Source organism: Ornithorhynchus anatinus, chromosome 8 (assembly GCF_004115215.2).
Source record: "Ornithorhynchus anatinus isolate Pmale09 chromosome 8, mOrnAna1.pri.v4, whole genome shotgun sequence".
Taxonomy (NCBI): domain Eukaryota; kingdom Metazoa; phylum Chordata; class Mammalia; order Monotremata; family Ornithorhynchidae; genus Ornithorhynchus; species Ornithorhynchus anatinus.
The window spans coordinates 43513698-43526740 of NC_041735.1; the positions used below are offsets into that span (position 1 = coordinate 43513698).

At 39.1% G+C, this 13043-nt stretch overlaps 1 protein-coding gene across 1 annotated transcript in view; it reads left to right on the forward strand.

The window, feature by feature from the left end:
• Positions 1 to 12018, forward strand: part of KAT2B (lysine acetyltransferase 2B) — a 62686-nt gene extending 50668 nt beyond the window's left edge. Inside the window, exons 12-18 of the mRNA XM_029070400.1 lie at positions 1250 to 1360; positions 2038 to 2181; positions 4390 to 4504; positions 5611 to 5647; positions 5875 to 5938; positions 6037 to 6121; positions 9814 to 12018. Coding sequence (XP_028926233.1) covers positions 1250 to 1360; positions 2038 to 2181; positions 4390 to 4504; positions 5611 to 5647; positions 5875 to 5938; positions 6037 to 6121; positions 9814 to 10007 — 750 coding nt within the window. The 3' untranslated portion in view covers positions 10008 to 12018. The remainder of the gene's footprint in view (positions 1 to 1249; positions 1361 to 2037; positions 2182 to 4389; positions 4505 to 5610; positions 5648 to 5874; positions 5939 to 6036; positions 6122 to 9813) is intronic.
• The last annotated feature ends 1025 nt before the right edge of the window (positions 12019 to 13043 follow it).

Genomic DNA, 13043 nt, shown 5'->3' on the forward strand with positions numbered 1-13043 from the left:
GTTGCCTGCTAGCATCCAAACCCACCTGAGCAGTGTTAAATACAAACGAGTGCAGCTTTTTGAAATTCATAGCTGATAGGTAACAAATGACCATTGAAGATAAGTAACATAAACAAAAGAAATATTTATAAACATTTTGAGTAAAAGTTGTGCTTTTTTGTCAAAAAAAAAATAGAGCCAAATTGTGGCTAAAGCAAAATTGTGGTCATAAACAGATCTCTGCATAAGTGGAAATGTCTGTTGGATGGAAAGACCTCCTGTTTTAGCTCTTGTTCTTTCCTAACAGTATGGACTATAAAGATTTAGTTGGCACGTTTTGAACAGATATTTATCATAAGGATATATTTATGGACACTCAGTCCAAGTTTTGATGCTCACATGGGAAATTTTGGTAGGATAATCTGTCTTTTCTGAATGACGTTTGAGGCAGTGAAGGCTAAAGGTAGACCTTGATTTCTAGGTCACCATGGGGGTGTGAAGTTAGATACTGTCCTGTAGTGGGGAAAGAGGCATAATAATGCTTTCTCCTTCCTTCTAGCCAGGAAACTGGGAGGCAAATGAGATAATAGGTATGAAAATGTTTTAGGCTTTTCTGAGGAAAAGCAGTATTTAAACCGAAAGTATTTCTCCACACTACTCACACACTTGAATTGTTTAGAGTATTATTGGTGAATTGGAATATTATCCAATCCTCTCCCCATGAGAAAATCAAGTTGACAATCATACCATTCCTTATGTACATTTAAAATTCTGTAAGTGATTGTAAGAACTGAATCCTGCGAGTGTACTACTTTTTTTTAAAAAAACTCAGATACTGTTGATTGTACGATATCTTCGTAGTTATGAATGGAGATTTTCTCTCTGCTTTTCACTTCTCTAGCAGTTTTTTCATGTATAGATTTCCTTAGGAAATTGTTATATTGGCGTATTGTAATATTTATTTTGATTACACAATTTTTATATTAAAATAGATTAGCTTTGAGCCTGCACCTTGCTCCTTGATTTATGCCAGACCCTCAATTCAAGGATTTTGAGCTATTTGTATCTCTCTAAATGCCATTCTCAGGTTTATAGATATACAAGTTGGGATCTAACAGGCTATCACCTTTAGGAAAGACCCAGTCAGAACTTTCCCTATAGCTACTAGTGTATAAACAAGCTAAAATATTCCCAGACATTCCCAGGCATTTTCATTTTATGACAGACTGTTGCCTCTAGAACATAAATTTTTATGGCCTTTTCCTTACAGGGCTATGGAACTCACCTAATGAATCACCTGAAAGAGTACCATATAAAACATAATATCCTGAACTTTCTCACCTATGCTGATGAATATGCAATTGGATACTTCAAGAAACAAGTATGTTGACTTCAAACTGCAATCTTGTTATGCTATTCATTCTAGATACTACTAGCCTCTTAATGAATGATCCCAATTGGGAATAGTTAGTGGTTTATGATTCAGCACCCTTTGGAGAACAGAGGCTATCATGATATGCAGAAGCAGACATGTCCCAACAACATTAAATTGTAGTAGAAAGTTCAGATCTGTGAGCCAGTTTGAAAGCCTTCGTGGCATTCAGTTTGAAATAGCTTAAGGAAACTTTTTTAATGTAGGATTTCTTTTAATTCTTTTAAATATAGTATTTGGGTTCTAGATTGTTGATTTTAATTTTTCCCATGAATAGTGTCCATTCCTTAATGTTGGTATTTAATGATTTTTGAGGAGTGCTGACCTTCTTCTGTCCTGCTGCTACTTTTTGTTTGATTCATAGGAAATTCAGAATATTTGCTCTGTTATTTTTGATTATTTTTTTGTGCATAAAGTTTGGCCATGTTTCAAAATTATTCTTACTCTAATTGCTAAAATGGGGCTACTCTCTTTTTATATGGTTGTGATCATTTTACTTTGACAGTCTCATCTGTAGTAGCTTGTAATTTTTTTTAAACATATAAGTTTTAAAAGACAAAATTCCGACCCCAAACTTGTATGCCGGGGTTTGAAAAGAGACTATTTTTGAATTCTCTATGTTTCAGGGTTTCTCCAAAGATATTAAAGTACCCAAAGCAAAATATGTTGGTTATATTAAGGATTATGAAGGAGCCACTTTAATGGGATGTGAATTAAATCCAAGGATTCCATACACTGAATTTTCTGTCATCATTAAAAAGCAGAAAGAGGTAAGCAGTGATGCCTAGGCCTGAATGTTGGAGGAAGGAGGAAGTGTGGCCCATGTCAAATTGGTGGGTTTACCGTAGAGTCACTACAAAAGCATCCTATTCGAAACTGCCTGGCATTGACAGCCATTCGGTGACCATTATTTTTTTTGAAATTTGCCCTTCTGTTGGTTGAAAAGGTAGCTTTCTCTCCTTTAAGAGCAAGATAATTTTCACTGTGGTGCTTCCTCTCTGGCTGCCAATAGCTAATGTAGGTGGGGTTTGTTTGTTCTAAAAAATACAAAACCAAAAAACATGCTCATTGTCAGTTCCAAGAGACCCATCCACCCTCTCAGGATGTCATGCAGAAAGAAGAGGATTGTTTAGACTGGCCACAGTCCTGAGGCTTCAGGACCAAGAACTCGTGTGAGGAATTAATTATAAGGCTAGTGGTTTGCATAGTGCTTGCTCTCACTCTTTTGTCTCTGTCCTGGGGTGGATCATCATCATCATCAGTGATATTTATTGAGCGATTACTGTGTGCAGAGTGCTTGGTACACAGTATAAGAGTTGATAGACATGTTCAGTGCCCCAAACAACCTTACAGTCTAGAGGGGTCGAGCAAGTATGTGGGCAGGGGTACAGCCCAACTCAAAGGTTTATTGTTTTTCACATGTAGGAACCGTATATGGCCGAGAGACTGTCCTTGAGGGCTGTGACCCAGCAGGCGGTGGTCTTGGTAACCACTGCAGCCGTTGCTGTTCCCGTCAAGACAAGTATAGCCAGGCTTCCCGCTGGGGATATGCCCCTGTGGGATGCTGTAGGTGGTCTTAGATGAGAAACCTTCCTTCACCAACGATGGCACAGCCCCAGCAGGCCTTCCCATCCTTGCAGAAGTCTGATCTCGTTTCTCAAAGCCAAACTCTCTCCACCGAAGCAACAGGTGGCAAGGCTCTTGGGATTGGAAATGCCACACGTGACCTTGGCAGCCAGCATTGGAGATTGACCCAGGAAAAGCCTCCACTTCCGTGGGTCTTGACCTTGCCCTTGCACCCACCCAAGTGTCCCCAGCAGTGGAGTGCGCTGGGGTTGGGAGTAACTCGAGGGGCCCCCTCCAGTTTGGAACAGACATGAATTCCCCCACAATTTGTCAGCTCAGCTGAATTTTTGATGACAATTAAACTGGAGTTTGCTGTGTATTTTTTCTGACAGCCACATGGAAAAAAGTTTATTTAAAAAATATATACTGATTTTACATCTGAAACTAATACTTGGTTTCCTTCAACTCCACTGATAGAAAATTATTAGATGATAGCATTTCAAATTATTTAAAAATAATCATAAACATGCCTCCATCACACTAGTAAGTGCCTAGTCAAATAACTTTGTAACTCAATGTAATTTGAGTTATAAATTACAGATTACATTGATGGTAACGAATCTGAGTTGTCTCATTTCCTGAGTTTAGATTAGAATGCTTTTAGGGCTAATTAATAGGCTAGTTTCCAGCAAAAGCGGAAGACCAAATTATCCCAGTACTGTGGGAACTGTAGCTTTTGGGTAAGGCTGGGGGAGCCCTCATAGGCTTATAGTAGCTGCAAACCTTTGCTGACAATTCACATTTATTAGAGCTGTCTGAAGCAAACCTCTCAGTTGGGGGATGTGGCCTGGCATATTTAAATACATATCTAGGCTATCTGTCATGAGTCTTGCAGTCATATGAACTGTTTATCTGTTTTGTCAATCAGGATGGAACTATTCCCATTATGGGCAGGGATTGTCTCCCTTTATTGCTATATTGTACTTTCCGAGCACTGAATACAGTGCTCTGCACACAGTAAGTGTTCAATAAATAGGATTGAATGAATGAGTGAGTGTTCATGAGTGACAAAACAGGGCTCCAGCTGCCGTGACACTGTCTCCTGATGTCCTAAGTGTGAACTATAGTAAAGTCAGTGCAACCTATTCACGGTCCCTCAAGTAAAATCAATGGGTTTGATCCTACAAATGACACTAAGCAGAGCTTTTTCTCTTCACATTAACTTTTCCTTCCAACAGCTTAAAGCTTTTGAAGCCAATCGTGTGTTTTGAAAAAGCATTTTGTATCTTGAAACTTCTCACTTTCTAATCTTTTCTTAACGCTTCTCTGTTAGGGAACAGAATATGACATTTAAAGTCACTGCTGTGCTTGGTGCTGCCTCTCCTAAATTCAAGTTCTTTCTATGATTACAGATAATTAAAAAGCTGATAGAAAGGAAACAAGCACAGATTCGCAAAGTCTACCCTGGACTTTCCTGTTTCAAAGATGGTGTACGACAGATTCCCATAGAAAGCATTCCTGGAATTAGTATGTATATACCTCCCTTTCAAAGAAAATCTTTTGGTAACTACAGTAGTGCATTGGCATAGCAAAAATGAGAAAATCTAAGTTTCTAGAGTTTGGAATCTCTCTAAGATAATGTTTTGTACAGTGTGACTCTATTAGATAAGACTGAATAAGAATTCTCTCTAGATATCATGGTATCTTGTTTGAAGAGTTTCCCGGTTTGCTAATTTTTGATTTGTATTATTTCTAGCCTGTTTGACAGCACTGCTCTTTTTTTTTTTTTTTTGGCTTCACCAATTGGACATTTCTTTTTGTAGCTATTTCCAAGTGCCTCAAAGTAAACTCCATACACAGCAGGCAATAAGTAAATGCTGATGATTAGGAAGAGATTGAATGATCTTACAAATGCACTATAGTATGTTATTTATTCTACACCAGCTTGAATTAGAATTTCATTAGTTGCATATGGCTAGATCAGTGTCTCCTCAAATTTCGAAGAAAGGTACTGGGCTTGTGATTCACACAAGAATCAGTTCAACTTATTTCAAGCTGTGTAGCTTAGCAAAGAGTGGCCATATGTCTGTATATATGACTTGACTTATTGCTTGAAAAACTCTATTTACGTATTTTTTCTCGAATTTGTGAAAGAGAGCAAAGTTTGGGATGGAGATTTCCCCTCTGAAGTTACCTAAAACCAACAAGAGAAAGCAGTGACTGCATTTTGTGTGTGTTGGCTAAGGAGAATTGTAGCTGGAAAATAGTCTTTTCACAGTTTCTTGAGTCTTGGTGCAACCCAAATAATGGGAAATCAGTATATTTGTTGGTTGGTTGTTCTCTTTCTGTGCAAGACTGGAAGTAGTGATAAAAATGGAAAAGTAAAAGAATTCAGTGCTTTAAATCTATCCCTAGAATTAGCTTGTATTTTCATATACATGCTGTAAGAAGGTTTTGACGTGACTTGGCTTGAAGTTGGGAATGAGTGGATTTTTAGTCTTTTATTGAGAATACTCTTGAGAGCCTTTTACTGAGGAAGCACTGCACTTTATTACATTTTAGATGAGTATTGACTTTGCTTATCTTTTGCATAGAGCAATTCTCATTCAGTGTTTAATTTTGTTGACGTATAGGAGAGACAGGCTGGAAACCAAGTGGAAAAGAGAGAGGGTAAGTATTAATGGCTATAGGATGATGACCATGCACCTTTTTTTGCAGCAACTTAGAGAAAAGAGCAAAGACTGTAATCTCCAATAGGACTTTTGTTGGATTTCATTTTTCATTAAAATTGCCGGAATGTTTAAATTTTAGGTTTGGGTAAGAGCTGGCACTAGAACTTGAAGGAGTGCAAAAGCTAATCCTCTTTTTGTTTTGTTTTGTTACAATTTTCTTTCAAGTAAAGAGCCCAAAGACCCCGATCAGCTATACAGCACATTAAAAAACATCCTGCAGCAGGTGAAGGTGGGTGTTGTCTCTCAGTTCACCTCATGTGAAGATTTTGAAATGATTTCCCATATGGAATTTCCATATTAGATACCTTACTTTTTTCTTTACCAAAGAGCCATCAAAGCGCTTGGCCCTTCATGGAACCTGTGAAGAGAACAGAAGCTCCTGGATATTATGAAGTTATAAGGTTCCCTATGGGTAATGCCATTAACATTTTCTAAGTATAGACTTAAAGATCTCTGTAGCTGAAGCCATGTGCGACCAGTAGAGTCATCAAGGTCTATTGTTGTATTCCTAGACGGTAGAAATTGTGTTACCTTGCAGTGGGAGAACGTGTAACCTTGGAGTAACATGCAGCAGTGTGTGAGAGAAAGGGGGTGGTGAAAACTAGTGTATGGAACCCACCCATTCATTCTCTCTGAAGAGTGAAGAGAGCCTGTCCAGTTCTGCATCTGCCATCTAGATCCTGGGAAATTTCTAATTGTGAGCCTCTAAGAGCTTTTTTAGGTGACTGCATCTGGTACAGATCAAATATTGGTGTAAAATGACAGGCTCAGGATGTTTATTCTCAAAACGAAAGTCATTGCTTATCACTAGGGTGTATTTTGAGTCGATTTGTGATGAAATCGGTCATTTGCATTATTTTTGTGGAATGTAGCAGAAATGCTTTGTTCACCCTTTTGAGCTAATCAAGCTGATACACCTAAATATATGCTTTGGGAGTCACTGCGTATAGGAGGAAGCTACAACCAACAGCTGTTCATTACCCACGGTCATGGGGGACAGGAATAATGCAAATAAAGCAATGCTAATCCTAATGTTTTACCAGAGCTACTGAATAGAGCAAAAGTGAGGGATTGAGTTGCGTCTCCTCTGTCTACTCTTGTTCAGTGAGCGGTGTAACTAGTGGCGCTGACTCCATTCCCCATTCCCCAACACTTTACCCCATAAGCAGCGAATCGCCGGAAGGTGAGCAGCAGAAAGGAGAAGCCAAGTGCCTGAAATATCCAATTGGATAGTTATTCCCTGATGAATTGGGAGTTGGCTGCAATAAGCCTTTCGTGATACTATTTTTCACTTATGTAGGTTTTTAACAGGTAATGTGTGCTGAGTCATTGACAGTGAATGCCTTTCCATTGAAAATGTGTTTCCACTTCTGTTCTTTTCCCTTGGTATTTTCTCTCACTGGCTGTTGCTTGTCTCAGCACAGGAGTGTCCCTGCCAGCCTTCCTAGTAAGCGTCTATCAATAATGTCATAGATGAGTTTATAGATATACCTTCGGAGAGCAGGACTGGAAAAACGGCCTTTTGGCCTGTTTTCAGGAGGTTCTGAGGTCACTTTAGCATCCTCAATGAAAGGTTCTTTTCCTAATTACTCCTATATGAATATGTTTTGTTAAGTATTATGCTACAGTATTTGTCAAAGTTCTACCCACTCTCCTTGAGGGGAACAGGAGATTAGGATTCAGAAGATGGAAGAAGAGAGGGAAGGTGGGGGGGGGGGGGGCGGGGAGAGAGAGAGAGTATGTGTTCGCATGCGTGTGTGGATGGGAGTGGTGTTACCCTGAAAGGTTTCCCTCACCTGGCTCCCTGTCACTCTGGATGCTAGGAATGACTTATACTTAAGACCCTTTTACAGAATCTGGGAATCTTGAGAGATAGAGTAAGGGCTCAATAAATGCTACTGAAGGCCTCACTTAGAGGGAAGAATGTGTGTGGTGAAGAGGTTAGACATGAGAGGCTATTCCAGGAGATCTTCCCTGATTGATTCCTCATCTCCCCAGCCAGAACTCCTGTGAAACCTAAGCCCTTGGGTACTCTCCCTCCCTCCATTCCTGTATCATTTTTGCACTTATCTCTATACTTCTATTACTTCCTCCTGTCAGAAGTGGATTTTAGTGCCTATTCCTTGCTAGCTTGTATACTCCTAGAAGGCAAAGGATATGCTTATTTAGTATAATCTCCCAAGCTCACACATTAAGCACTTAATAAAGATTACTGATTGGTATCTCCCCTCCTGCCTCCCAATTACCAGAACATTGGATACACTGCGTACAAAGGCCAGTGAAAAATTAGATCAGCATTTGACACACAGTAAGTGCTTAACAAATATCATCATTATTCAAAATTAGCCTAATTCATCAGAGTGGATATGGGTGAGCAGTGCTTGGCACCTACTAAGTGCTTAATAAATACCGTAATTATTAACACCTGGCAGAGAAGGGAGAAGCTGAGTCCCCATAGCCAGAAATTTAAGCCATTGGAATTCAGGGTTTAAACGGGCAATCAGAAGGGTTAGAATCTCATGATGCAGGTAGCCAGCATTCTGTCCACGCTCTCAAAACCTTCCTTGAGACACTGAGGTTTCTTTAGAAGTAAACACTGAGATATCTGCTGGCCTGAGAACTGTTCTTTTCGCAACGTAAGAGAAAATGTGCCATCAAGATTTTAAGAGCTGCTAATTTCTGAAAATGAGTGATCAAGAAAGGCAGTGGCAGCTCCTTAAATGTAGATCTGAAAGAATAAGACATCCATGTGCTTTTTAAACCCTGTCTGGAGGCAGTGGGATGGGCTATATGACCTTTAGTTTATTGGGGATCGAAAGTGCTTAACCTCATAGAAACTGCCTTAGGCCAAACCGGAGAACAAATATCTTTCCTCTCCAGGAGTATTGATTGAGTCTCACACACCTGAAAATTCATTTTGGACATCACATCTTTCTGATAGTTAGAGAGGAGAGAGAAGTGTTCTTTGTAGTTCACAGGAGTTAAGATATCCATGAACTCAGATACGACTCGGTCAGTATTTAATCTTGTCTGGTATTTTTGAATGTTTTAGCCTCCTCTAGCAAGCAGGGAATTTTGCTTTCTTGATGCAAACTAATTTCCTTACAAAGTATGCTTCAGTGTTTTTACGAGAATTTGTCAGGTTGTCGATGTTTTCTGGATTGAGAAAGTTGATATCAGAAATTTTCACTACTGGTAGGCAAATGTGTTAGCAGGTCATGTTGCTTTTAAAAAGCCTCATATCTGTTTTTAAAACAGGAATCCAGATTATTTAGCCAGAAAATGGGTTCTGCCAGGATATACTAACAACTGAATGTTTGAGCTTGCAGGACTCTAGATGGAATTTATGGGTGGTATCCGTAGGTGTGAATTGTCGAAGTCTTTTTCATAATGAAACGGTCTGATTTCAAAGTGATCTTTATTCATATATTCTTCTTTCTATAGAGTACTGTGAGTCTGTTATATTGCACTCTCCCAAGCGCCTAGTACAGTGCTCTGCACACAGCGCTCAGTAAATACGATTGACACGTAAAGTTAAGAAAAAACTCTCTCTACATACTGGATAAGCACTTCTTGAATTTTAAAACCCGAATTTTGATTTACTAATTTTTGAACACTTTCAAAAACTAAACAGGATATTCTATGCTTAATATCTTGTAGCAATGAAGTCTGTAAGTGCACGAGCACCTTTTTGAACTTTATGCATACAATAATAACTTCATTATTTACAAATATTTTAGATGTGTTATTTGGAATATATGGACATTGTTGTTTGCTCAATGCAGAGCACTGTTAATCTGATGACTGTCTTGTGGATCTCATCTGAATTCTTTTCTTAAACTGATGAACTTAAAAATACCTGGGTATCAAAGTGGCATGTGATTAAAATGGTATTTGTGATTTTTTAAAAATTGGACAGATTGGGGGTACAGAATGCACGTGAGCATGGATGATCTGTATGACCGTGCATTTTAAATGAGCAGAAGTGGAGGAGTTGGTTAAAATGAAGAAACAGAATCAAATCAGATTGCATTTCCCAGTTACTTTCTGTGTCACCTAATATTGCTGAAATCAAAGATTGCTAATATTTTTTTTCCTGTACAGATCTGAAAACCATGAGTGAGCGCCTCAAGAATAGGTACTACGTATCTAAGAAATTATTCATGGCAGACTTGCAGCGAGTCTTTACCAATTGCAAAGAGTACAACCCCCCTGAGAGTGAATACTACAAATGTGCCAATATACTGGAGAAATTCTTCTTCACTAAAATTAAGGAAGCTGGATTAATTGACAAGTGACACCTTTTTCTTCTCCCTTTTAACATCCAGTCAATTGATATGCCTAATGAATGCCGGTTCAGTTTCATAAAGAATTGGGACTTGTTGAAGACACTTGTACACGTTGTTCTAACTAGCACTTTGTAAAATCTCTCCTTTGAGCTTTTCAAATAATATATTTCAATTGACATTACAGAACATTTTTATTTTATGGAATAGATTTTAATCTATTTACTTTTAATGTAAAATTTATTACGGCATGTCCAGTAGCAGTATATTCAATAGCAGGTGATCAGGTATTTCCTCCAAGCCTCCATGTGAGGAAACTGCACATAGTACAGAGTGTTTTGGGAGTCAGAAAAATTTCCTGATCACGAATGTTCTAGTTTTTGGTTTTGGTTTTTTTTTCCTAATGGAATGTCTGAGAGTAAAGTAGTTTTTATTTTTTTTTCCAGAGAAAATTAAGGAAGGGAAAATGATCAAAACTGTAAAAGAAGAGAAATACCTTATGTCTAAAGCCTCATAGTAGACCTTTTATATATTTTTAAAAACACTCATCTAGGTGAGGTGCTGTGAGCCGTTCTGAAGTAGGCAGTTCCGCAAGGAGACTGTTTTGAATCTTAAGGAATACATCCTAGGCAGAAGCTGCCTTTTTTGAGCATTTGTTTTTTGATAATGCTATCTACCTGCAAGTACCTTGGGATCTCGTAACCACTATTTTGATGTTTCTTTTCTCTTGATAGATGTATGCCCTATTGTTGACTTTGCTTATGCAGGACATAAGTTCCAAAAGTAACTTTCAGAGCCAGTGGTAGGCATAAGCTCAGAGTCTCATCCTTCATCGTTCGTACTTTGCTTGGGACAGCTTTTCCAGCACATCTATCTTATCCACCTGCCATTAAATTCCGAGCAGACCACATTTCTAGATGTCCCAAGACATATATCCTTAAGACCATCAGTAAGGAATGTACATACCAAAACGTCACCAAATGAGTCTCCCGGATGTGTATCTGTCTCTGTGGTAAATCCTTTGTCTTACCAAGCTTCACTGTCAGTATTGTAAAACAACTGTGATGATATTTAGGCCCAGGATCCTATTGTAAGTCCAACTACCTTTTTGATTTTACTATTTGGGTAGCACCTCGAGCACTTAGATGGCACTGTTTACACTACATGGAAGAATGAGATATTTACCATCAAGTCTCAACTCGGTAGGAAATTTCATGTAAAATATTGAAGGCCAAATGGTCTTTTGACACTAATTTTCTGGCTCCATTCCGTAAACTCGTGTAAACTAAATATTAGCATCCTTGATGTTTTCTATCCACTCTACCAATGTAAGGCTGATCATTCTAACTTTGTTCTGACAGCACGTGGGAGTGCACTGGTCACAGATGTTGTAAAACAGAACAGACCTGGTGATTTGAAAACGTTTCACCACACCGATGCTCCATGTAATCCCCCAGAACTTTATTTACAAATCCTGAAAATGATGGGAGAATCAAGCTCTTAGCAACCATTAGGCTAAGTAAACAGTCTTACGCGAAGATGTCTCTGCATTAAACGAAAGTTGACTTTAACCAGGTTATTTGGAAGTACAGTGATGGGTATTCTGAATGTTCACACTAGTAATGCCTCCATATTTTACATCTAAAGAATCACAATTCAGAGTGTAACTAAGTACGGTCATGGAATTGTATTAAAGTTCCCAGTACTAATTTTGAATAATATTTTGTAAACTGGGCCTTCTGAAGCACCTGTTAGCTTGGTATCCTGTGAAAGTTTGTTATTTTCTGAGTAGATTTTCTTATATAGTATTGTCTTTAAAATCAGATTGTCTCTTCTATATTGAAAGCATTTTTATGTTTTCTAATTTAAAAATTAATATTTTCATATAGATATTGTGCAATAAAGCTGAAGTAGGATGTGTGGTTTTGAAATGCTTTAACAGCTGATAAATTTTACATTTGTAAAATTAATATATTGTACTGGTACAGAATAGTTTTAAATTATAAAAAAAGTCCAAATCTTATGGTATTCTCTGTGTAATTTTTGTAGCCGTTTACCTGGAAAAATACAGAATTTACATTTGGGGCAGTTTACTTCCTCCCTCTCCTCCCCATCTCTCCCAGACAAGTGGCAGAGCTGGGATTAGAACTCCAATCCTCTGCCTGCCAGGCCTGTGCCGTGTCCGCCAGGCCAGGCTCCTTCTTGATAGCGGCAGTCCTTGATGGTTTATTGAAACGTAAGTGGCCTTTCAGACCAAATAATTATCCATTCATCTAGAAATAGGTGGAAACGTTTAGTAAGTGGAAGGCCAGATCTGAGCATCGCTCCCAGGGATGGACGGAAGTCCAGTCACACTTTTGGATCACAATAATGGTTTGTCGTCTGAGCGCTTACTGTGTGCAGAGCACTGATGCGCCCTATTGTGAAGCGGGTTAACAAGGGGAGTTCTCCGCTGAATAAATGGCCTTTGGTTTGTGATGGTTCATTCATGCAGATTTGCTGATTCCCTTCTCAGAGCATCTCCTATTTCTGTCGAGGCCTGCCTTCTGTTTTGGCAGCTACCACACCCTGTTGACAGTGGCTACACTATCCTCTGTGCATTAAGATCTGAACCAGTTACCTCTCTGTTTCTTACGATAATACGCTTTTGATTGGCAGTGTTTGCTCGCCAAAAATACTCAGGTTCTCAGTGGGATTACAGGGCGCCACTGATTATAGTAAATTCATGTGCATCTGGGTGCCTATGAGAGAAGCTCCCCTCGTATACCCCTGTCCTTTCCCTGTGTGGATCCCCCATCCTTCCAAGGAAGTGTCTGTAGTCAAAGGTACAGGGCAAGGTGAATCGTGGAAGTCGTCTTGTATTTCGTTGCGCGGAATAGACTCTGAAGTGGAGCAGCAAGGCTCAGGGGGAAGAGCACAGGCGTGGGTTCTAATCCCAGCTCTGCCACTTGCTTACTTGGTGACCTTGGTCCCTTAACTTCTCTGGGCCTCAGTTTCTCCATTTGTAAAACAGGGATTCAGTGTCTGCTCCCCCACTACCTGAAACTC